The following is a 21,017-nucleotide window of genomic DNA, read 5'->3' as shown; positions in this document are numbered from 1 at the left end:
TCAGGAGGGCTTTGAAGAGGGGAAGAGAGTTTGGCAGATGTGAGGAGGGAGGGCATTCCAGGACAGCGGTAGGACGTGGGCCAGGGGTCGATGGGACAAATGAGAATGAGGCACAGTGAGGAGGTGAGCGACAGAGAAGCGGAGTGTGCCGGCTGGGTTGGAGAAAGAGAGAAAGGTTTGGACTGTGGAAAGGGTTAGTGACTTCCAACTCTATTGTACTGTACTCTCCCAAGGGCTTACTACAGTCCCTTGCACGTAATAAATGCTTAGGGAATCATTCATTCATTCATTCAATTGTATTTATTGAGCAATTACTGTGTGCCAAACACTGTACTAAGAGCTTGGGAGAGTACAGTATAATAAAAACAATACAACAGTAAACTGACACATTCCCTGCCTATAACGAGCTTATAGTTTAGAGAGGGGAGACAGACATCAATACACATAAATAAATTACAGATATATATATCAGTGCTGTGGGTCTGGGAGGGGGAAAGAACAAAGGGAGCAAGTCATGGCGATTCATTCAATAGTATTGATTCAATAGTATTTATTGAGCGCTTACTATGGGCAAAGCACTGTACTAAGCGCTTGGAATGGACAATTGGGCAACAGATAGAGATAATCCCTGCCCAATAACGAGCTTACAATCTAAACGATGCAGAAAGGAGTGGGAGAAGAGGAAAGAAATCAGAGTGGCCTAGTGGATAGAGTACTGGGGATAAGGCCTGGGAGTCAGAAGGACCTGGCTTCTAATCCTGGTTCTGCCACTTGCTTGCTGTGTGACATTGAGCAAGTCACCACAACTTCACAACCCACGACCCCTGACTCCCAAGCCCGGGCTCTTGACACTAAGCCACGGTGCTACTTTCTAAGAGCGGGGGTAGATGTGCAGAAATCAGGTTGTCCCACGTGGGGAATCCCCGGTCTTCATCCCCATTTTACCGATGAGGTCACTGAGGCCCAGAGAAGTGAAGCGGCTTGACCAAAGACACACAGCTGACAAGTGGCAGAGCCGGGATTAGAACCCACGTTCTCTGACTCCCAAGCCTGTGCTCTTTCCACTAAGCTACGCTGCTTCCCGTCTTGGGCGGGGAGTAAAAGGGAAGCCCTGATTTATATGATGAATCAATCATATTTATTGAGCATTACTTAAGTGGCACTTTTTTTTAATGCTATGTACCGGGCACTGTTCTAAGCACTGGGTTAGATACAAATTAAGCGGGACACAGTCCATGTCCCACGTGGGACTCACAGTTTTCACTCCCATTTTCCAGATGAGGTCACTGAGGCCCAGAGAAGTGACTTGCCCAGGGTCACACAGCTGATAAGAGGCGGGGGCGGGATTAGAAGCCACGACCTCTGACTCCCCAGCTCCGGCTCTTTCCACAGAGCCACGCTGAACAACATGATGTTGATGAGAAGGAGCATGGCTCCGTGGAAAGAGCCCGGGCTGGGGAGTCAGAGGTCATGGGTTCCAATCCTGGCTCTGCCACTTGTCAGCTGTGTGACTGTGGGCAAGTCACTTCATTCATTCATTCAATAGTATTTATTGAGGGCTTACTATGTGCAGAGCACTGTACTAAGCACTTGAAATATACAATTCGGCAACAGATAGAGACAATCCCTGCCCAATGACGGGCTTACTTCTCTGTGCCTCAATTACATTATCTGTAAAATGGGGATTAAGACTGTGAGCCCCACGTGGGGCAACCTGATTCCCCTGTGTCTACCCCAGCGCTTAGAACAGTGCTCTGCACATAGTAAGTGCTTAACAAATACCAACATTATTAATAAGTAGCATGGCTCAGTGGAAAGACCCCGGGCTTGGGAGTCAGAGGTCATGGATTCGAATCCCAGCTCTGCCACTTCTCAGCTGTGTGACTATGGGCAACTCACTTAACTTCTCTGTGCCTCAGTTACCTCAGTCAATTAGCTTCTCGGTGCCTCAGTTACCTCATCTGTAAAATGGAGATGAAGACCGTGAGCCTCATGGGGGACAACCTGATGACCCTGCATCTCCCCTAGTGCTTAGAACAGTGCTCTGCATTCATTCATTCAATAGTATTTATTGAGCGCTTACTATGTGCAGAGCACTGTACTAAGCACTTGGAATGCACAATTCGGCAACAGATAGAGACCAGCCCTGCCCATTGACGGGCTCACAGTCTAATCGGTTAACAAATACCAACATGATTATTATTATTAAAATGGGGATTAACTGTGAGTCTCACGTGGGACCACCTCATGACCCTGTATCTCCCCCAGCGCTTAGAACAGTGCTCTGCCCATAGTAAGCGCTTAACAAATACCAACATGATGATGGAGAAGCAGCGTGGCTCAGTGGAAAGAGCCCAGGCTTCGGAGTCAGAGGTCATGGGTTTGACTCCCAGCTCTGCCACTTGTCAGCTGTGTGACTGTGGGCAAGTCACTTCACTTCTCTGCGCCTCAGTTCCCTCATCTGTAAAATGGGGATTAACTGTGAGCCTCACGTGGGACAACCTGATTACCCTGTACCTACCCCAGTGCTTAGAACAGTGCTCTGCACATAGCGCTTAACAAATACCAACACTATTATTATTATGATGATGATCTTGATTCTATTTATTGCTATTGTTCTTGTCGGTCTCCCCCGATTAATGTTGGTATTTGTTAAGCGCTTACTCTGTGCAGAGTACTGTTCTAAGCGCTGGGGTGGACACAAGGGAATCAGGTTGCCCCACGTGGGGCTCACAATCTTAATCCCCATTTTACAGATGAGGTAATTGAGGCACAGAGAAGTGAAGTGACTTGCCCACAGTCACACAGCTGACAAGTGGCAGAGCTGGGATTCGAACCCTTGATCTCTGACTCCAAAGCCCATGCTCTTTCCACTGAGCCACGCTGCCGCTCCAGATTAGACTGTGCGCCCGTCAAAGGGCAGGGACTGTCTCTATCTGTTGCCGATTTGTCCATTCCAAGCGCTTAGTCCAGTGCTCTGCACGTAGTAAGCGCTCAATAAATACTATTGAAGGAATGAAATACTATTGAATGAATGATTGCCCTGAAAGCTGAACAGCTTAGAGCTGAAGAGGCCGCGGGCTTGGGCGACGTTCCCCTCCGCGCCGCGCGGGGGCAGCAGCGAGTTCTGGAGCGGCGGCGAGGGGAGAGGGGGAAGGAGCGGCTCTTCCGGCGCGAGTTCCGGGGTGCTCCCATAGGCCTTTGCGGCGAGGCTATAAAAGGGCAGGACGGAGGGGCCTCCCGCCATAAGCGAGGAGCGGGTTCGGTGCGTTGGTTGGTCCTTGCTGAGACCTGCGCGTGGCAGCGTGCGTGTGCAAGGCGGGGTGCGTGTGCAAAGCGGGTGAGCATGTGTGCGGGTGTGCATGTTTTGCTCTACTCTGTTTCCCCCCCCGATAATCACCATGTTGGTATTTGTTAAACGCTTACTCTGTACAGAGCACTGTTCTAAGCGCTGGGGGAGGCAGGGGGTCCCACGTGGGGCTCCCAGTTAATCCCCATTTTGCAGACGGGGGAACTGAGGCCCAGTGAAGTGACTTGCCCCCAGGCACCCAGCTGCCAAGGGGCAGAGCCGGGCTTGGAACCCATGACCTCTGACTCCCCAGCCCGGGCTCTTTCCACCGAGCCACGCGATTAGAGTGTGAGCCCGTCACGGGGCAGGGCTGGGCCCTCCCTGTTGCCCAGTGGGCCGTTCCCGGCGCTTAGGACAGGGCCGTGCACCCGGTCAAGAGGATCCCGATTCTATTTATTGCTCTTGTTCTGGTCCGTCTCCCCCGATGAGACTGTGCGCCCGTCAAAGGGCAGGGACCGTCTCGATCTGCCACCGATTTGTCCATTCCAAAAACCTAGCACAGGGCTCTGCACATAGTAGGCGCTCAGTAAGTATTCTCTGGGCCTCAGTGACCTCATCTGTAAAATGGGGGTGAAGACTGTGAGCCCCACGTGGGACGACCTGATTCCCCTGTGTCTCCCCCAGCGCTTAGAGCAGTGCTCTGCACATAGTAGGCGCTCGGTAAGTATTCTCTGGGCCTCAGTGACCTCATCTGTAAAATGAGGGTGAAGACTGTGAGCCCCACGTGGGACGACCTGATTCCCCTGTGTCTCCCCCAGCGCTTAGAGCAGTGCTCTGCACATAGTAAGCACTTAACAACATTATTATTAGTATTATTAACAAACACCAACATTATCATTATTACTACCGAGTGAATGATTGCACGAATGTGTGTGTGCGCAGAGGGGTCTGCGAGCGAGTCCAGGCGACCCCGGCCCCTCCCGCCCCTACACGCTTGATCTTATTTGATCGGGCCACGGCCCCCGCCCCGCCGGGCCGGCCCGAAGTGAGAAGCCCCCCCTCCTGCGAAGCCCCCCGGGGCGCTGTGCAGCGAGGCCCATCCAGGCGGAGGCCGCCCCGGTGCCAGGCCCGGGACCGGCCGCTCAGGAGTGATGAGTCGATCAGATAGACGAGGCCAAGGCCCCCGGCCCGGCCCGTGAGTTGCGAGGCGATTCTGACCTGAAGCAGCCGGACCGGCCTCCCCCCGCAAGCCTTACATCTGTTCACAGTAGTGATGGCAGTTGGGAAGCGCTTACTACGTGCACGGCGCTGGAGAGGATGCAGTCATGTTGGAAGCAGCGCGGCTCGGTGGCGAGAGCCCGGGCTTGGGAGTCAGAGGTCATGGGTTCGAATCCCGACTCTGCCACTTGTCAGCTGGGTGACTGCGGGCGAGTCACTTCACTTCTCTGGGCCTCAGTTCCCTCATCTGGAAAATGGGGACGCAGACCGTGAGCCTCGCGTGGGACAACCCGATTACCCTGTATCTACCCCAGCGCTTAAACAGTGCTCTGCACAGAGTAAGCGCTTAACAATTACCCACATTAACATTATTATCAATCTCGACTCCGCCACCCGTCTGCTGTTTGATCTCGGGCATGTCACTTCACTTCTCTGTGCCGCAGTTACCTTATCTGTAAAAATGGGATTGAAAAATGTGAGCCTCACGTGGGACAATCTGGTTACCCTGTATCTACCCCAGCACTTAGAACAGTGCTCTGCATATAGTAAGCGCTTAAATACCATAATTATTATTATTACACAGTAAGTGTTCAGTAAATACCACTGACTGACTCCACAGTCTCTAGGGGTGGGGAAAAGAGAGATCCCTTATACTGGTAATGAAAGAATAAAGAGTAGCCCACGGTAGAGAAGCAGTGCTACTTAGTGGATAGAGCACGGGCCTGGGAGTCAGAAGGTCACGGGTTCTACTCTCAGCTCTGCACGTCTGCTGTGTGACCTTGGACAAGACACTTCACTTCTCTGTGCCTCAGTTACCTCATCTGTAAAATGGGGGTCAAGACTGAGCCTCAGGTGGGGCAAACCGATTACCTTGTATCCCACCCCTAGCACTCAGAACAGTGCTTAGCACATAATAAGAGCTTAACAAATGCCATTATTATTATTATGTCACTACTCTGGGCCTCAGCTCATCTGTAAAATGGGGATTAAGAGTGTAAACCCTATTTAAGACAGTGACTGTGTCCAACCTGACTACCTTGTATCTACCCCAGCACTTAGAACAGTGCTTGGCACGTAGTAAGCACTTAAGTACTATCAATTATTATTAAGCCCCCAGACTAGTATGATCCAGGGAGCTAGGGGTTAGGTGGAAACATGGATAGATTCTCAAGGATTCTCTCAAGGCCAGACTCCAATTACCACTCAATAGCATTTATTTTGCACGTGATCCATGCAGCTATTGAATGCTTGGAAGCGTTCTCTGTGTGGGGGGGCGTTGTTTTTAGTACTTGTAAGTGTTTACACTTTGTCAAATGCTTCTAAGACCTATGGTAGGTACAAGTTAATTAACTCAGACACTGTGCCTGTCCCACAGGGGGCTCACAGTCAAAACAGTGCCAGCGCTTAGAACAGTGCTTTGCACATAGTAAGCACTTAAAAAATACCATAACTTATTAAGTAGGAAGGAGAACAGGTATTTAATCCCATTTAAGGCCCCCCTCCCCGAAAAAAAGCTAAGCTTGTTGTGGACAGGGGATGTGTGTGTTTATTGTTGTAGTGTACTCTCCCAAGTGCTTAGTACAGTGCTCTGCACTCAGTAAGCGCCCAGGAAATACGATCGAATGAAGGAATGAATTCGAGTTGAGGAAACCGACACAGAAATTAAAGTGACTTGCCCAGGATCACACAGCAAGCAACCGGCAGAGCTGGGATTAGAACCCAGGTCTTCGGATTCCCAGGCCTGCATCCCTGTTCTCCTTCCTACTTAACCATGGGACAGGGACTGCGTCCTAACTGATTAACTTATATCTACATCAGTGCTTGACACCTGCCAAGTCCTTGATCAGTAGACAAATTGGGCTCTTTTCTGGAGCCCTGAGCTCACTTAGTTTGGGGCAGTCTATATTAATCACTTACTGAGCTGGTTATGCCAAAAAACCATGGGAAAGGAGGAGTATTCACTCATTTCCCAAGGACTTGAAATTCTTTATTAGAGTGGAAGCTTGTGGTGAAGGAGCCCGTTCTGTGCTTCTGTTGTACTTTACCAATCAACCTATTTGTTGAGCACTCTGTGCAGAGTACTGTGCTAAGTGCTTTGGAGAGTACAATTACAGCCCAGTTGACAGACAATGGACACTGTCTTTAAGGAACTTAAATGGAGAGACAGATACTAAAATCAGTTACAGGCAAGGGAAACAGTGCAGTGCGTTGTACTCAGTGAGTCCACAATAAATACTGGTATTAATATAATATATCCTAGTGTAGACCAGCTTTTGGAGAGGTTCATGTAAGGTAGGAGTAGAGCAGAGAGTGCAAAAGTTTCTGTGATGGAGGACTGGGGGGGGTCAAATTGTACATTCTGAGTGCTTAGTAAAATAAAAAAATATATAAATTGTGGTATTTGTTAAGCGCTTACTATGTGCAAAGCACTGTTCTAAGCACTGGGGGATACAAGGTGATCAGGTTGTCCCACGTGGGGCTCACGGTTTTAATCCCCATTTGACAGATGAGGTAACTGAGGCACAGAGAAGTTAGGTGACTCGCCCAAGGTCACACAGCTGACCAGTGGCAGAGCCGGGATTAGAACCCGTGACCTCTGACTCCCAAGCCCGCGCTCTTTCCAATGAGCCACGCTACAGTGCTCTGCACATAGTAAGCGCTCAATAAATACTATTGAATGAATAAAAGCATTGGATTTAATTATCAGGGAAAGTAGCAGGGCTTAGTGGAAAGAGCACAGGCCTGGGGGTCAGAGGGACTGGTTCCTAATCCAGACACTACCACTGGTCAGCTGTGTGACCTTGGGCAAGTCACTGAACTTCTCTCTGCCTCAGTTTCCTCAGCTGCAAAATGGGGATTCAATACCTGTTCCCTTAGACAAAGAACTCCATGTGGGGCAGGGACTTTATGCAATCTGATTATCCTGTATGTACCCCAGGACCCAGTACAGTGCTTGATACTTAGTAAGCACTTAAGAAATACCTCGACTAGTATTAATTATTGTTCGGGCTATGTCCCCCAGCCAAGGGGAAGGATAGACCCCACGACACTGTCTGCACTCACCGCTTCCATACCAGTGGAATTTCCTGAGCACTTGCTGTGGCTCAGTGGAAAGAGCCCGGGCTTGGCAGTCAGAGGTCATGAGTTCGAATCCCTGCTCTGCCACCTGTCAGCTGTGTGACTGTGGGCAAGTCACTTCACTTCTCTGTGCCTCAGTTACCTCATCTGGAAAATGGGGATTAACTGTGAGCCTCACGTGGGACAACCCGATTACCCTGTATCTACCCCAGTTTAGAACAGTGCTCGGCACATAGCAAGCGCTTAACAAATACCAACATTATTATAATATAGCAGAGTTGGTAGACATGTTGCCTGCCCTCCAGGAGTGTAAAGGGAGCTTTCAGTCCAGAGCCTTACAGGCTGACCAAGAGTTGGGGCTGTCTTAAAACAAAAGGTTTCAGAAGTGGGTGGTGGGGAGGGAGGAAAGGAGGGGTTTTGCCCATAAGGCAGGCGTTACGTGTTGGGCAGTAAAGAGGAATCATCCACAGACCTCATCTGGGTTTCAAGTCCTTTAATCAAGAGGGGTGAGAGCCTTGGGTGGGGGCCAAGAATTGACCAGGTGGAGAGATGTCTCCCACGTCCACCCCCCCCCCGCTGTCTGTCCGTACCTCGGTCATCTCCCGGGGCTGAGGCCACTATGTGGAGAAGAAGCCACCGTCCATCTTGCGAGAGAAACCACCATTTGTGGCTGCATTATGGGGAGACACTGCAGGAGGAGACACCGGATTAGTGTGTCAGGAGCAGGATAAGCCCCCGACCGCTGAGAAGCAGTGTGGCCTAATGGAGAGACCCTGGGCCTGGGAGTCGGAAGTCGGGAGTCGGCGCTGCCACTTGTCTGCTGCGTGACCTCGGGCGAGTCACTTCACTTTTCTATTGCTCGGTTATGTAAAATGGGGATTAAGATGGAAACCCATGAGGGACAGGGACTGTGTCCAAGTGGATTAGCTTGTATATACCACAGTGCCTGGCACAAAGTAAGTGCTTAATAAATGGCATTAAAAAATAATGAAAATAAACTCAGAGCCCCCGAAGGAGAATCTGTTTCACAACAGGGCAGGCTCACAAAGAGAAGGAATGGAGTTACGAAGAGGCGAGAGTAGAAGTTGGGGCCTGGAACTAAAAAAAAAAAAAAATTGTGGTATTTGTTAAGCGCTTACTATGTGCAGAGCACTGTTCTAAGCGCTGGGGTAGATAGAGGGTAAGCAGATTATCCCACGTGGGGCTCACAGTTTTTAATCCCCATTTTTACAGATGAGGTAACTGAGGCACAGAGAAGTTAAGTGACTTGCCCAAGGTCACACAGCAGACAATTGGCGGAGTGGGGATTAGAACCCATGACCTCTGACTCCCAAGCCCGGGCTCTTTCCACTAAGCCACGCTGCTTCTCTACCCAGCCCAGCTTCGGCCCCTCCCTCCTCCCTAGGATTTGGTTGTATAAGGAACTCGGGCTGGGCCGAGGGGACTGGTGGCAAGACCCCCGACTCCTCATCTGTGTCTCTGCCCAAAAGTCTGCCAGCTCTTGGGCAGGCGGTCACATGCTGAGTTCCTGAAAATCTTGACTTCATCCTGGGGATGGGCGGGTAGGAGAGGAAATCTATGAGGGGTTTGGGGAGGATGCCCTGACATGCTCTAATAAGAATAATAATGGTGGTATTCGTTAAGCGCTTACTATGTGCCAAGCACTGGTCTAAGCACTGGGGTAGATACAAGGTAATCGGGTTGTTGCACGTGAGGTAACAGTCTTAATCCCCATTTTCCAGATGAGGGAACTGAGGCACGGAGAAGTTAAGTGGCTAGCCCAAAGTCATAAACTGATAAGTGGCAGAGCGGCATTAGAACCCACAACCTCTGACTCCCAAGCCCGTGCTCTTTCCACTAAGCCACGCTGTTTCTCCTGTATAAAAATGATGCTCCCTGACCCCAGTAGCCTCACCAATGGTCCCCTGGACACTGTAGATCGACTCCTTCTTGGGGTTCACCCAGTGCCTTAGGGTCCCCTGGATGGTCTTGTAGGGGAGGACTGGGGGAGGCAGCTCCTCAGGAATGGGCATCTTCAGCCTCCTGAAACAAAGACAGGAGTTTGGGCCAAGAATCCGGCCGAGCTCAGAAACCTCCCTGCCCCTTGACAAGGGAGGAAAAGCCACCCTAGAGTCCAGCAGCCAGTCGCTGGGGGAGGCAGCGGAATGACAACCCAGAGCCCATCCGAGAGATCAAAGCCAACTGGGCAAAGCAGTGGCTAGAGAACTTTTGCCCATTGAGGGTTGGATAATGAACGCGACTCACATTAGAGGCAAGCAGCAGGCATTTCTCTAGGCTTCAAGGCTCGCCATCACCTTGCCCCCTCCTACCTCTCCTCCCTTCTCTCTCTACTCCCCATCCTTCACGCTCCGTTCCTCTGCCGCCCACCTCCTCACCGTCCCCAGTTCTCGCCAATCCCACCGTCGACCCCTGGCCCACATTCTCCCGCTGTCCTGTAATGCCCTCCCTCCTCTCCTCCGCCAAACTAACTCTCTTCCCCTCTTCAAAGCCCTCCCGAGAGCTCACCTCCTCCAAGAGGCCTTTCCAGACTGAGCTTCCCCTTTTCCCTCTGCTCCCTCTGTTGCCCTATGCCCCCCGCCCTCCCCTCAGCTAAGCCCCCTTTCCCCCCTCTTTCCCTCTGCTCCTCCCCCTCTCCCCCTCAGCACTGTGCTCATCTGTTCATTTGTATATATTTTTATTGCCCTATTTATTTTGTTAATGAGATGTACATCCCCTTGATTCTATTTATTGCTATTGTTTTGGTCTGTCTCCCCCAATTAGACTATAAGCCCGTCAATGGGCAGGGATTGTCTCTATCTGTTGCCGAATTGTACATTCCAAGTGCTTAGTACAGTGCTCTGCACATAGTAAGCACTCAATAAATACTATTGAATGAATGAATGAACATCAAGGGGTTTGGAACATTTGTCCAGCAGCTGGGATCATCCTTGCATGGCAGTTTGGAGGGTTGGGGGGTCAGAGGCCTGACCCTTGGGGTCCTCCCACCTCCACCAGGCCCCCTCACCCATGGTCATCGTTGACGGTCTCCGAGTGCAGCAGCACCTGACTCTTGTCCTGCAGGAACCCGCTGTGGTGGTCGTATAAGGTTTTTATGCGGAAGTCCAGATCGTCCTTCGGGACCTGAGGCGAGGGCCGGAGAGTATCGACACGTCACAAACGGGTCTCCCTCTCTGTCCAGCTGCCCCCCAGCAGTCACTCTCCTGCCCCCGCTCCAACAATCCCCGGCCCGGCCCCTCCCCGGTCTGTGCTGCTTCCCGAGCCTGCTCCAGGCTTCCCTGGGCTGAGCCCCACCAGTCCCCCCTCTGGGGCCAAACTGTGGGGTCTGCAGCTCCCCCCAACTAGCTTCAGAAGGAGGCCGGTCCAAGCCAAAACTGGGACCCGAGGATAACCGGTTCATTAGAAAAGCGACAGGGTCTAAAGGAGAGCACACGGACCTGGGAGTCAGAGGACCCGGGATATAACTACCCCCGCCTTCACCTCCCCTCAGCTAAGGCCCCTTTCCCCCTTTTCCCTCTGCTCCTCCCCCCTTCCCCTCCCCTCAGCGCTGTGCTCAGCTCATTTGTATATATTTTTATTACCCTATTTAGTTAATGAGATGTACATCCCCTTGATTCTATTTATTGCTATTGTTTTTGTCTGTCCGTCTCCCCTGATTAGACTGTAAGCCCGTCAATGGGCAGGGATTGTCTCTGTTGCCGAACTGTACATTCCAAGTGCTTAGTACAGTGCACTGCACATAGTAAGCGCTCAGTAAATACTATTGAATGAATGAACGAATAATCCCGGCTCTGCCACTTGTCTGCTGTGTGACCTTGGGCAAGTTACTTAGCTTCTCTGTGCCTCAGTTACCTCATCTGTAAAATGGGGATTGAGGGGGTGAGCCCCATGTGGGACTAGATTGTGGCCGACCTGATTTGCTTGAAGCTACCCAGGCACTTAGTAGAATGCCTGGCGCGTAGTAAGCTTTTAACAAATTATCGCCATTGTTCTTGTCTGTCCGTCTCCCCCGATTAGACCGTAAGCCCGTCAGACGGCAGGGACTGTCTCTATCTGTTGCCGACTTGTTCATTCCAAGCGCTTAGTACAGTGCTCTGCACATAGTAAGCGCTCAATAAATACTATTGAATGAATGAATGAACAAATTTTTTTTTCAAAAATGGCCAGGATCCTCCCTGTTATCAGCGCAGCAGGGTTTTAAGTCCCAGTTTACAGTTCACTGCGAAGTGCCTAACATGGGGTTCTTGCAGCCTGTAAATCCTGGAGATGAGGATGACATCAGAACCAAACTACGAGTTCAATCTCTCTGTCTAAAAAAGCCTCCTCATGGACTTGTGAGGGGAGGGAATCTGGAGGATTGCCATTCATTTGGTTCAGCCATCTTTCTGCCAGGGATACAAGGATGCCCCCCTCCTCCACTCGCTGGGTCTAGCATGGTAGTGCCTTCCAGAAACCCAACTGACTAAGGAGTTCTTGACTGGTTCCTAGAGGTATTCCCAGGGGGTCGGAAGGGAAGGGCGTCTTCAGACTTTTTACCTCTGGCTCAAAGTAATTCACATCCTTCCTGATGCTGGCGAGAGTGGGAGTCGCGTGCAGTCGGTGCCAAGGGTCTTTCTGCTGGGCGATGTGGGTGGGAGAGGTGTAAGGGGCTTTCTGGAAGACAAGAGCCAAAGCTAAGGAGAAGGTTACAAGAAATCCAGTGGTCTGAGTTTCCGCAACAATTGCCCGGCAGACTTCTTCAAAGCCCATCTGGACATTTGCCTGCTGTCATGGGGGAGTAAGCTGCCTGCTTTTCCAGAGTTGGGAAGCAGCGTCGCCTTACACTCATGCCCGCTGTGGGCAGGGATTGTCTCTATCTGTTGGTGAATTGTGCTTTCCAAGCGCTTAGTACAGTGCTCTGCACAGAGTAAGCACTCAATAAATACGATTGAATGAATGAATTCCCAGAGATGTCATTCAGGGCTCTGGCGTCCCAAGAATCCCCTCAGCCTGCTGAGTGGGGAGGGTTCAAGCTCAAGTGATCAATCGGTATTATTTGTTTGAACTCCTGCCTCGTGCAGAGCACTGTACTAAGTGCTTGGGAGAGTACGGTAAACGTGATCCTTGCTCTAAAGAAGTTCTTACTCTAGTGGCAGAGACATACTGAAATAAATGGTGATAATTGTGATATTTGTTAAGCACTTAGTATGTGCCAAGAACTGGAGTAGATAAATCAGGGTGAAGGAGAGCAAGTATATAAGTTGTGAGGACCCAACTGTTTAGAGGATGAGGATGCAGAGAAGCAGTGTAGCCTAGTGGATTGAGCACCAGCCTGGGACCTGAGTTCTAATTCCAGCTCTGTCACTTATCTGCTGTGTCACCTTGGGCAAGTCACTTAACTTCTCTGAGCCTCTGTTAACTTATATGAGAAAGGGACCACGCTCGCTCAAACTGATTACTTTGTATCTACCCTAGTGCTTAGAACAGTGCCTGACACATAGTAAGCACATAGCAAATACCTTAAAAAAAAAGAGGAACCAGGAACTAGAGTGGAATGAGAATCATTCCCAATGGTTCACTCCACAGCCACCACTCTCTTGGGCTTTCTTTTTTTAAAACAAATTTGTACTTATTTACTACTCACTATTTACCATGTGCCAGGGCACTCCACTAAACCCTAGGGCGAGATACAAGATAATCAGGTGGGACACAGTCCCTATCTCACATGAAGCTCAGAGTCTGTTGAAGGGAGGAGGATTTAATCTCCATTTTACTGATTTAAGTAACTGAGGCACATAGAAGTAAAGTGACTTGCCCAAGGTCACTCAGCAGACAAATGGCAGAGCTGGGATTAGAACCCCGGTCCTCTGATTACCGGGCCTGTGCTCCTTCCACTAAGCTATGCTGCTTTTTGCCCAGCCTCTATGAGAGCAAGCCTATCTATACTCTTCACTATTTGCACCACTGGTTTTCTTTGAGTGCTTCCTTTCAATCATGATATACGTCAGCCATTTTAACCAATCAGTCATCTTTATTGAGCACTTACTGTGTGCAGAGGACTGTACTAAGCACTTGGGAGAGTATATAACAACAGAGTTGGTAGACATGATTCCTGCCCACAAGGAGTTTACAGTCGAGAGGGGGAGACAGACTTCAACATTAATAAATAAATAATGGGTATATTCATAAATTCTATGGGGCGGAGGGTGAGGTAAATAAAGGGTATAAATCCATATGCAAGGGCAACACAAAAGTGAGGGAGGGGGCGGATTGGAAATAAGTGCTTAGTTAGGTAAGGCCTCTTGAAGGAGATGTGTTTTTAATACGATTTCAAAGGACGGGAGAGTGTGAGCTTGTAGTGGGCAGGGAATGAGTCTGTTGTTGGGTGTACTCTCCCAAGCTCTTAGTGCAGTCTTCGCACACAGTCAGTGCCCAATAAATACGATTGAATGAATGAGAGTGATCTTCTTTCAGATGTGAAGAGGGAAGGAGTTCCAGGCCAGAAGCAAGACTTGGATGAGAGGTCGGAGGCGAGAGAGGTGAGATCGAGGTAGTGAGAAGGTTGGCAATAGAGTGCGAGGTTCAGGCTGAGTTGAAGAAATCAGAGAGGTAATGAAGGAGGGGGCAAGGTGATTGAGTGCTTTAAAGCCAATTATAAGAAGTTGCTGTTTGATGGAGATGTGGAGGGGCAACCACTGGAGGTTCTTGAGGAGTGGGGAGACATAGACTGATTGATTTTTTAGAAAAAATGATCCAGGCAGCATTGTGAAGTATAGACTGAATTGGAGAGAGACAGGAGGCAGGGAGAGGGGTCAGCAAGGAGGCTGAGGCAGTAATCAAGTCAGGGTAGGATAAGGGCTTGGAATGAATAGTGGTAATAGTTTGGATGGAAAGGAAAGGTTGGCTTTTAGCAATATTGGGAAGGTTGAACTGAAAGGATTTGGTGACACTGAATATGTGGGTTTGAAGGAGAGAGATGATTGTTAACTAGGTTCTGGCGGATTGGTTTGTAAACTCGGCTTAAACAAGATTTCTATCTTTCTTCCCCATTCAAATGTAAGCTCCCAATGGGAAGGGAATGAACCTTGTGCAGCCACTGTTTTTCCTAAATGTTTATTATCAATCAATCAATAGTATTTATTGAGCACTTACTGTGTGCAGAGTACCTTAATAAGCTCTTCATCTTCTACGATATAATAGACTTAATAGACATGATCCCTGCCCGTAAGGAGCTTACAGACTAATGGGGAAGACAGACATTAAAATAAATTACAGATAGGGGAAGTGGCAGAATATGAGGATATTTACATAAGTGCCATGGGCCTGAGTTGTGTATCAAAGTGCTTAAGGGAGTATCAAAATACTTTTTGTATTATAGCGTATAGCATTCAGTAGACTCTAAATAAATACCACTATTACCACGACTGCGGCCTCCGAACTTGAATTGTCGTCCTCTCCTTTTTAAATATTCACTAATTGGGGAGTTTGGGGTTTCGGCCGTCCACAGGTTTCTATCCGGCTCCCCGCCTGCCTCGACACAGGCCACCAGAAAGCAAGAAAATTATCCTGGGAGATTGCCAACGTAGTGTCAACTGCTCTAGGAGCATCATGGGAGGAGAAATGAAGCAGGGAGGAAAATGGGAGAGAACAATGTGGCTGGGTTGTTGCACAACTAACAGCCATATTTACTTGTTGGATAAATACGGCTGGTTCTTTTCATTGGCACCCATCTTAGTAAAACAGCTTACGGGTAGATCGAAGGTATTTTTCCGTCTTCACAAATGTCACCCAGTCTACGAATTTGTGTAAGGGCCACCACTCGCATATATCAGTGTCGTCCATCCAAACCTTGTCGCTACCCAGGCGCTCTAGTTCTCGCCTTACTCTACTGAACTCTCCCAAATGCTCAGTATAGTGCTCTGCACTCAGGAAACACTCAATAAACACCACTAATTGCTTTCTTGCTGTTTTTCCGGTGACCCCAGTTCAGGAGACTCAGTTTACAAAGCAGCTGCCAGCAACAGAAACCCTCATTTCATTCTCCCCCACGCCCTCAGAAATCCACAAAAACTGGCTTTATTAGAAACCTCTGAAATATGCCACCTAATTACCTTTAGACCCTACTGGGCCCATGAGGAGATTTTGCGCTAACATGCTCGACTGCACGAAATGCCCCGGGGCCACAGACCAGATCTGTTGAAAGGGCACAAGTCATTTTCTCAGGGGTTCCAGGAAGTCATCACTCACTGCTTCAAATCCCTACAGGTTCATTCATTCAATAGTATTTATTGAGCGCTTACTATGTGCAGAGCACTGTACTAAGCACTTGGAATGTACAAGTCGGCAACAGATAGAGACAGTCCCTGCCCTTTGACGGGCTTACAGTCTCCTCAGGCACTAAGAGAGGCAACTGCCACAGGGCACAGAGGACAGGGGACAGCAGATTCATTCAATAGTATTTGTTGAGCGCTTACTATGTGCAGAGCACTGTACTAAGCGCTTGGAATGGACAATTCGGCAACAGATCGAGACAATCCCTGCCCAGTGACGGGCTCAGAGTCTATGAAAATCTAACAGCACCCAGCCACTGAGAGCGATGCCTGCTGGAATAGGGAGCGAAGGAGAGTGGGTCAGGAGTCTCCCCAGAGAAACCCTGAAGTTTCTGGGGTTCAAATAGACTTCTGTATGATGTCATTACATGATACCGCACGTGTTCGCAGTGGAACAATGACATCATATGGAATGGGACTGAGAGATGGATTTTTCCCTGCCTCAGGGCAGCTGGTGTCTGAAACTGTCTCTGGGTGGGGGCTATGAGGTCTGCTTTTGATTTCACATTACTCTAGGATGTTTGAGGATGAAAGGAGTCAGATAATTACCCCTTCTTAAGTTCCTTTTCAAATACTATTTTTTCTCCCAGATGCCCCCGGAGAAGCTTAGTAGTAAGAATGGTATTTTTTAATGGTATCTGTTAAGCCCTTACTCTGTGTCAGGCATTGTTCTAAGTGCTGAGATGATAATAATAATAATCATGGTATTCGTTAAGTGCTTACTATGTACCAGGCACTGTACTAAGTGCTGGGGTGGATTCGTGCAAATCAGGTTGGACCCAGTCCCTGTCCCATATGGGGCTCACGATCTCGATCCTCATTTTACAGATGAGGTAACCGAGGCCCAGAGAAGTGAAGCGACTTGCCCAAGGCCACTCAGCAGACAGGTGGCGGAGCTGGGATTAGAACCCATGATCCGCTGACTCCCAGGCCCAGGCTCTATCCACTACACTATCTCCTCCTGCTCTCCATCCCCCAACCGTATCTGCCAATGGCGCCCCAGTTGCCAGGCCACTGCTGGCCTTCCCAACCCCTCACAAGGAAGCAAAAGAGAGATAGGTGAGGGAAACCTGGTGACAATCGGCTCCCTTCTACATCAAGCTCCTTGTGGGCAGGGAATGTGTCTGTTTATTGTTACATTGTATTCTCCCAAGTGCTTAGTACAGTGCTTTGCACACAGTAAGCGCTCAATGAATACGATTGAATGAATACAATCCAATCCACACACCTCATTCTCTTACACCAATCTATTTAATGTACCCTGATCTCCCTCTACCTGTCGAATAAATTGTGGTATGTTAAGCGCTTACTATGTGCAAAGCACTGTTCTAAGCGCTGGGGGATACAAGGTGATCAGGTTGTCCCACATGGGGCTCACAGTTTTAATCCCCATTTGACAGATGAGGTAACTGAGGCACAGAGACGTTAAGCGACTTGCCCAAGGTCATACAGCTGACTAGCGGCGGAGCCGGGATTAGAACCCGTGACCTCTGACTCCCAAGCCCGCGCTCTTTCCGCTGAGCCTTGCTCGCATCCTTCCCCCTGCTCTGAATTCCTCTCCCTCTCCATATTTGACAAACCACCACTCTATCTTCAGAGCCCTACTAAAATCGCATCTCCTCCAGGAAGCATTCCCTAATAATCTCTCATCTCCCCATCCTATTTCTTTCCCTACTGCTCATCTATGTGCTTGAGTCCATGCTCACTTAGCAACGTGGCTCAGTGGAAAAAGCATGGGCTTGGGAGTCAGAGGTCATGGGTTCTAATCCCGGCTCTGCCACCTCTCTGCTGTGTGACTGTGGGCAAGTCACTTAACTTCTCTGGGCCTCAGTTACCTCATCTGTAAAAATGGAGATTAAAAAAAAAATGTGAGCCCCACGTGGGACGATCTGATTACTCTGTATCTACCCCAGGGCTTAGAACAGTGCTCTGCACATAATAATGTTGTTATTTGTTAAGCGCTTACTATGTGCACTGTTCTAAGCGCTGGGGTAGACACAGGGGAATCAGGTTGCCCCACGTGGGGCTCACAGTCTTAATCCCCATTTTACAGATGATGTAATTGAGGCACAGAGAAGTAAGCCCGTCATTGGGCAGGGATTGTCTCTATCTGTTGCCGAATTGTAAATTTCAAGTGCTTAGTACAGTGCTCTGCACATAGTAAGCCCTCAATAAATACTATTGAATGAATGAATGAAGTGACTTGCCCACAGTCACACAGCTGACAAGTGGCAGAGCCAGGATTGGAACCCATGACCTCTGACTCCCCAGCCCGGGCTCTTTCCACGGAGCCATGCTCCTTCTCATCAACATCATGTTGTTCAGCGTGGCTCCGTGGAAAGAGCCGGGGCTGGGGAGTCAGAGGTCGTGGCTTCTAATCCCGCCCCCGCCTCTTATCAGCTGTGTGACCCTGGGCAAGTCACTTCTCTGGGCCTCAGTGACCTCACCTGATTCCCCTGTTTCTACTCCAGCGCTTAGAACGGTGCTCTGCACATAGTAAGTGCTTAACAAATACCCACATTATTATTGTATCTATCTCCCCCAGCGCTTAGAACAGTGCTTGTCACACAGTAAGCGCTTAACAAATACCGACATTGTTATTATTATTGTATCTATCTCCCCCAGCGCTTAGAACAGTGCTTGGCACATAGTAAGCGCTTAACAAATACCAACATTATTATTACTAGGATGGACTGGAGTGGGGAGAGACAGGAGGCAGGGAGCTCAGCAAGGAGGCGGATGCGCTCACCCAGGTGGGATAGGATGAGTGACTCGATTCTACCGGCCCGTCCCTCCCAACAGTTTAGCCCAGTGCCTATGGTAAGCGCTCAATAAATGTCACTGATTGATTGATGCTCACCCCTACGCAAGTGGGGGGCGGGGGGCGAGCTCTTCTGGGTTGCATGCGGGAGCGAGGGGGAATGGCAGGGAAGCTGGAGGGTACCTGGGAGCTCCTGGGCTGGCCCGTGAAGGACTCCTCATTCTCCAGTTTGGGGTACGGGTGGGGGTCCCGGGTGGGCGGCATGGGGGGACCCCAGGAAGCCGGGCTGCAGCGGGAAGGGGGAGGGAGCCGGCCGCCGGAGCAGCGTGTTGGGGAGCTCAGGCTGCGGTTGCCAGGCAACCGCCCAGCCGCTTCCCCCTCGCCCCCCCGGAGCTGAGCCGCGAGGGGCGCCCCCTAGCGCCCGCCGCGGGAGTGGTCCAGGACCGGCCCCTGGCCAGAGGGTCGCAGGGGGCGGGCGGGGGGGGACGGTGCGGTGGGACCCCCCCCCCCCACAATCTGTCACCTCGTTGTGGGCAGGAATGGGTCTGGTTGTTGTTAGAATGTGATAATAATAACGATGTTGGTACTCGTTAAGGGCTTACTATGGGCCAAACACTGTTCTAAGCGCTGGGGTAGATACAAGGTCACCAGGTTGTCCCACGTGGGGTTCACAGTCTTCATCCCCATTTTACAGATGAGGTCACCGAGGCCCAGAGAAGTTCATTCAATAGTAGTATTTATTGAGCGCCTACTATGCGCGGAGCACTGTACGAAGCGCTTGGAATGGACAATTCGGCAACAGATAGAGACCATCCCTGCCCAATGACGGGCTTACGAAGTGACTCGCCCAAGGTCACACAGCTGACAAGCGGCGGAGCGGGGATTAGAACCCTTGATCTCTGACTCCCAAGCCCAGGGTCTTTCTACTGAGCCACGCAGCTTCTCTCCCGAGCGCTTAGCACGGTGCTTTACACAGTGTGCTCTCAATAAATATGATTGAATGATCTGATCTTCTGGACTGAGGGCCCGTTGTTGGGTAGGGATTGTCTCGGTTGTCGAACTGTATTTTCCAAGCGCTTAGTACAGTGCTTTGAACACAGCTCTCTATAAATGTGATCGAATGATCTGATCTTCTGGACTGTGAGCCCGTTTTTGGGTAGGGATCGTCTCTGTTGTCGAACTGTATTTTCCAAGCGCTTAGTACAGGGCTTTGAACACAGTAAGCTCTAAATACATATGATTGAATGAATGAATGAATCAGTGACCGAGATTTGGGGATTTTCCGGCCGGCACCATAGGCGTAAATGGGGAGGAACTTCAGGAATCTTTGGGCTTGCCGGGGGGCTGACCGTACAATTCTGATCTGGTGAAATTTCCTGCCCCCTTTTCCTGAGCCTTGGTTGTCTCCATTCATTCAGTCGTATTTATTGAGCCCTTACTATGTGCCAGGCTCTGTACTAAGCGTTGGGTGGATATGAGCAAATCGGATTGGACACAGTCCCTGTCCCACATGGGGCGCCCAGTCTCAATCCCAATTTTCCAGGTGAGGTTACTGAGGCACAGAAAAGTGAAGGGACTTCCCCCAAGGTCACACAGCAGACAAGTGGCGGAGCCTGAATTAGAACTCATGACCTTCTGACTCCCAGGCCCGGGCTCTATCCACCACACCTTGCTGCTTCTCCCTAACAGACACATTCCCTGCCCACAATCTCGTCGTAGGCAGGGAAAGTGTCTACCAACTCTGTTGTGTGGTACTCTCCCAAGCTCTAATTACAGTGCTTTTTGCGCAGTAAGCACTCAATAAATACAATTAACTGATTCCAGAAAGCTCCTGACAACTCTCCCACCCTCATGGCCCCGCTAAGGGCCCCTGGCGCCAGTTGCATGCGACTTCCATTCTCTCCCGCATCAGGAAAGATTTAAATTACTTGGAGCTAGAGGTAAAAGCCTGGAAATGTCATTTCCTTCCACCTCTAGGAACTAATCGACGAATCTTTGTCCGATTGGTTTCTGGAAGAATAGTGCCATACCTGACACGAGGGGATTCCTGTGTCCCCGGCAGAGGGATGGTGGAGCCAAATCAATGTCGAATGTAGAACTATAAAAGGAGGCTTGTTTGAAGAGGTGATGGGGCAAGCAATAGAAAGGAACTGAGGGAGGGAAAGAGGGAAATTGGAAGTGAGAGGAGGGAGGGAAAGAGAGGAAGAGGAGAAGAGCAGCATGGCCTAATGCAAAGAGCGCAGGACCGGGAATCAAAGAGACGTGAGTACTAATCCAGGCTCCACTACTTGCCTGCTGTGTGACCAATGGTAAGTCATGCCACTTCTCTGGGCCTCAGTTCCCT

General features: G+C 50.0%; 1 protein-coding gene and 1 non-coding gene across 4 annotated transcripts; one reads left to right on the top strand and one right to left on the bottom strand.

Annotated features, from left to right (window-relative positions):
- Positions 1 to 4,106: 4,106 nt before the first annotated feature.
- On the top strand, positions 4,107 to 4,511 carry LOC114813633. Its single transcript, XR_003761350.1, has one exon.
- Positions 4,512 to 8,063: 3,552 nt separating this feature from the next.
- C7H1orf194 (chromosome 7 C1orf194 homolog) lies at positions 8,064 to 20,910 on the bottom strand. 3 transcript variants are annotated; one of them, XM_029069192.1, is made up of 5 exons: positions 20,704 to 20,910; positions 12,140 to 12,256; positions 10,611 to 10,726; positions 9,501 to 9,628; positions 8,064 to 8,273 (listed from the first exon to the last, which is right to left on the bottom strand). In XM_029069192.1, exons 1-5 carry the CDS (start codon positions 20,893 to 20,895, stop codon positions 8,203 to 8,205), a joined length of 624 nt encoding a protein of 207 aa, XP_028925025.1. In that variant the 5' UTR covers positions 20,896 to 20,910; the 3' UTR covers positions 8,064 to 8,202. The 3 variants fall into 3 exon arrangements, with proteins under 3 accessions (XP_028925025.1, XP_028925026.1, XP_028925028.1); XM_029069193.1 differs by lacking the exon at positions 20,704 to 20,910 and adding an exon at positions 18,857 to 19,003; XM_029069195.1 differs by lacking the exons at positions 12,140 to 12,256; positions 20,704 to 20,910 and adding an exon at positions 18,857 to 19,004.
- Positions 20,911 to 21,017: the final 107 nt, after the last annotated feature.

The sequence above is a fragment of the Ornithorhynchus anatinus genome, chromosome 7 (genome assembly GCF_004115215.2).
Source record: "Ornithorhynchus anatinus isolate Pmale09 chromosome 7, mOrnAna1.pri.v4, whole genome shotgun sequence".
NCBI lineage: Eukaryota > Metazoa > Chordata > Mammalia > Monotremata > Ornithorhynchidae > Ornithorhynchus > Ornithorhynchus anatinus.
This window is presented reverse-complemented; position numbering and strand designations above follow the sequence as displayed.

Coding starts and splice junctions, on each gene's coding strand:
- C7H1orf194 (XM_029069192.1), bottom strand. CDS start 20,895: ATGCTGCTCTTCTCCTCTTCCTCTCTTTCCCTCCCTCCTCTCACTTCC. Junction 12,257..20,703: donor CAGGAATCCCCTCGTGTCAG/GTATGGCACTAT, acceptor CTTGTCTTCCAG/AAAGCCCCTTACACCTCTCC. Junction 10,727..12,139: donor TGAATTACTTTGAGCCAGAG/GTAAAAAGTCTG, acceptor CCCTCGCCTCAG/GTCCCGAAGGACGATCTGGA.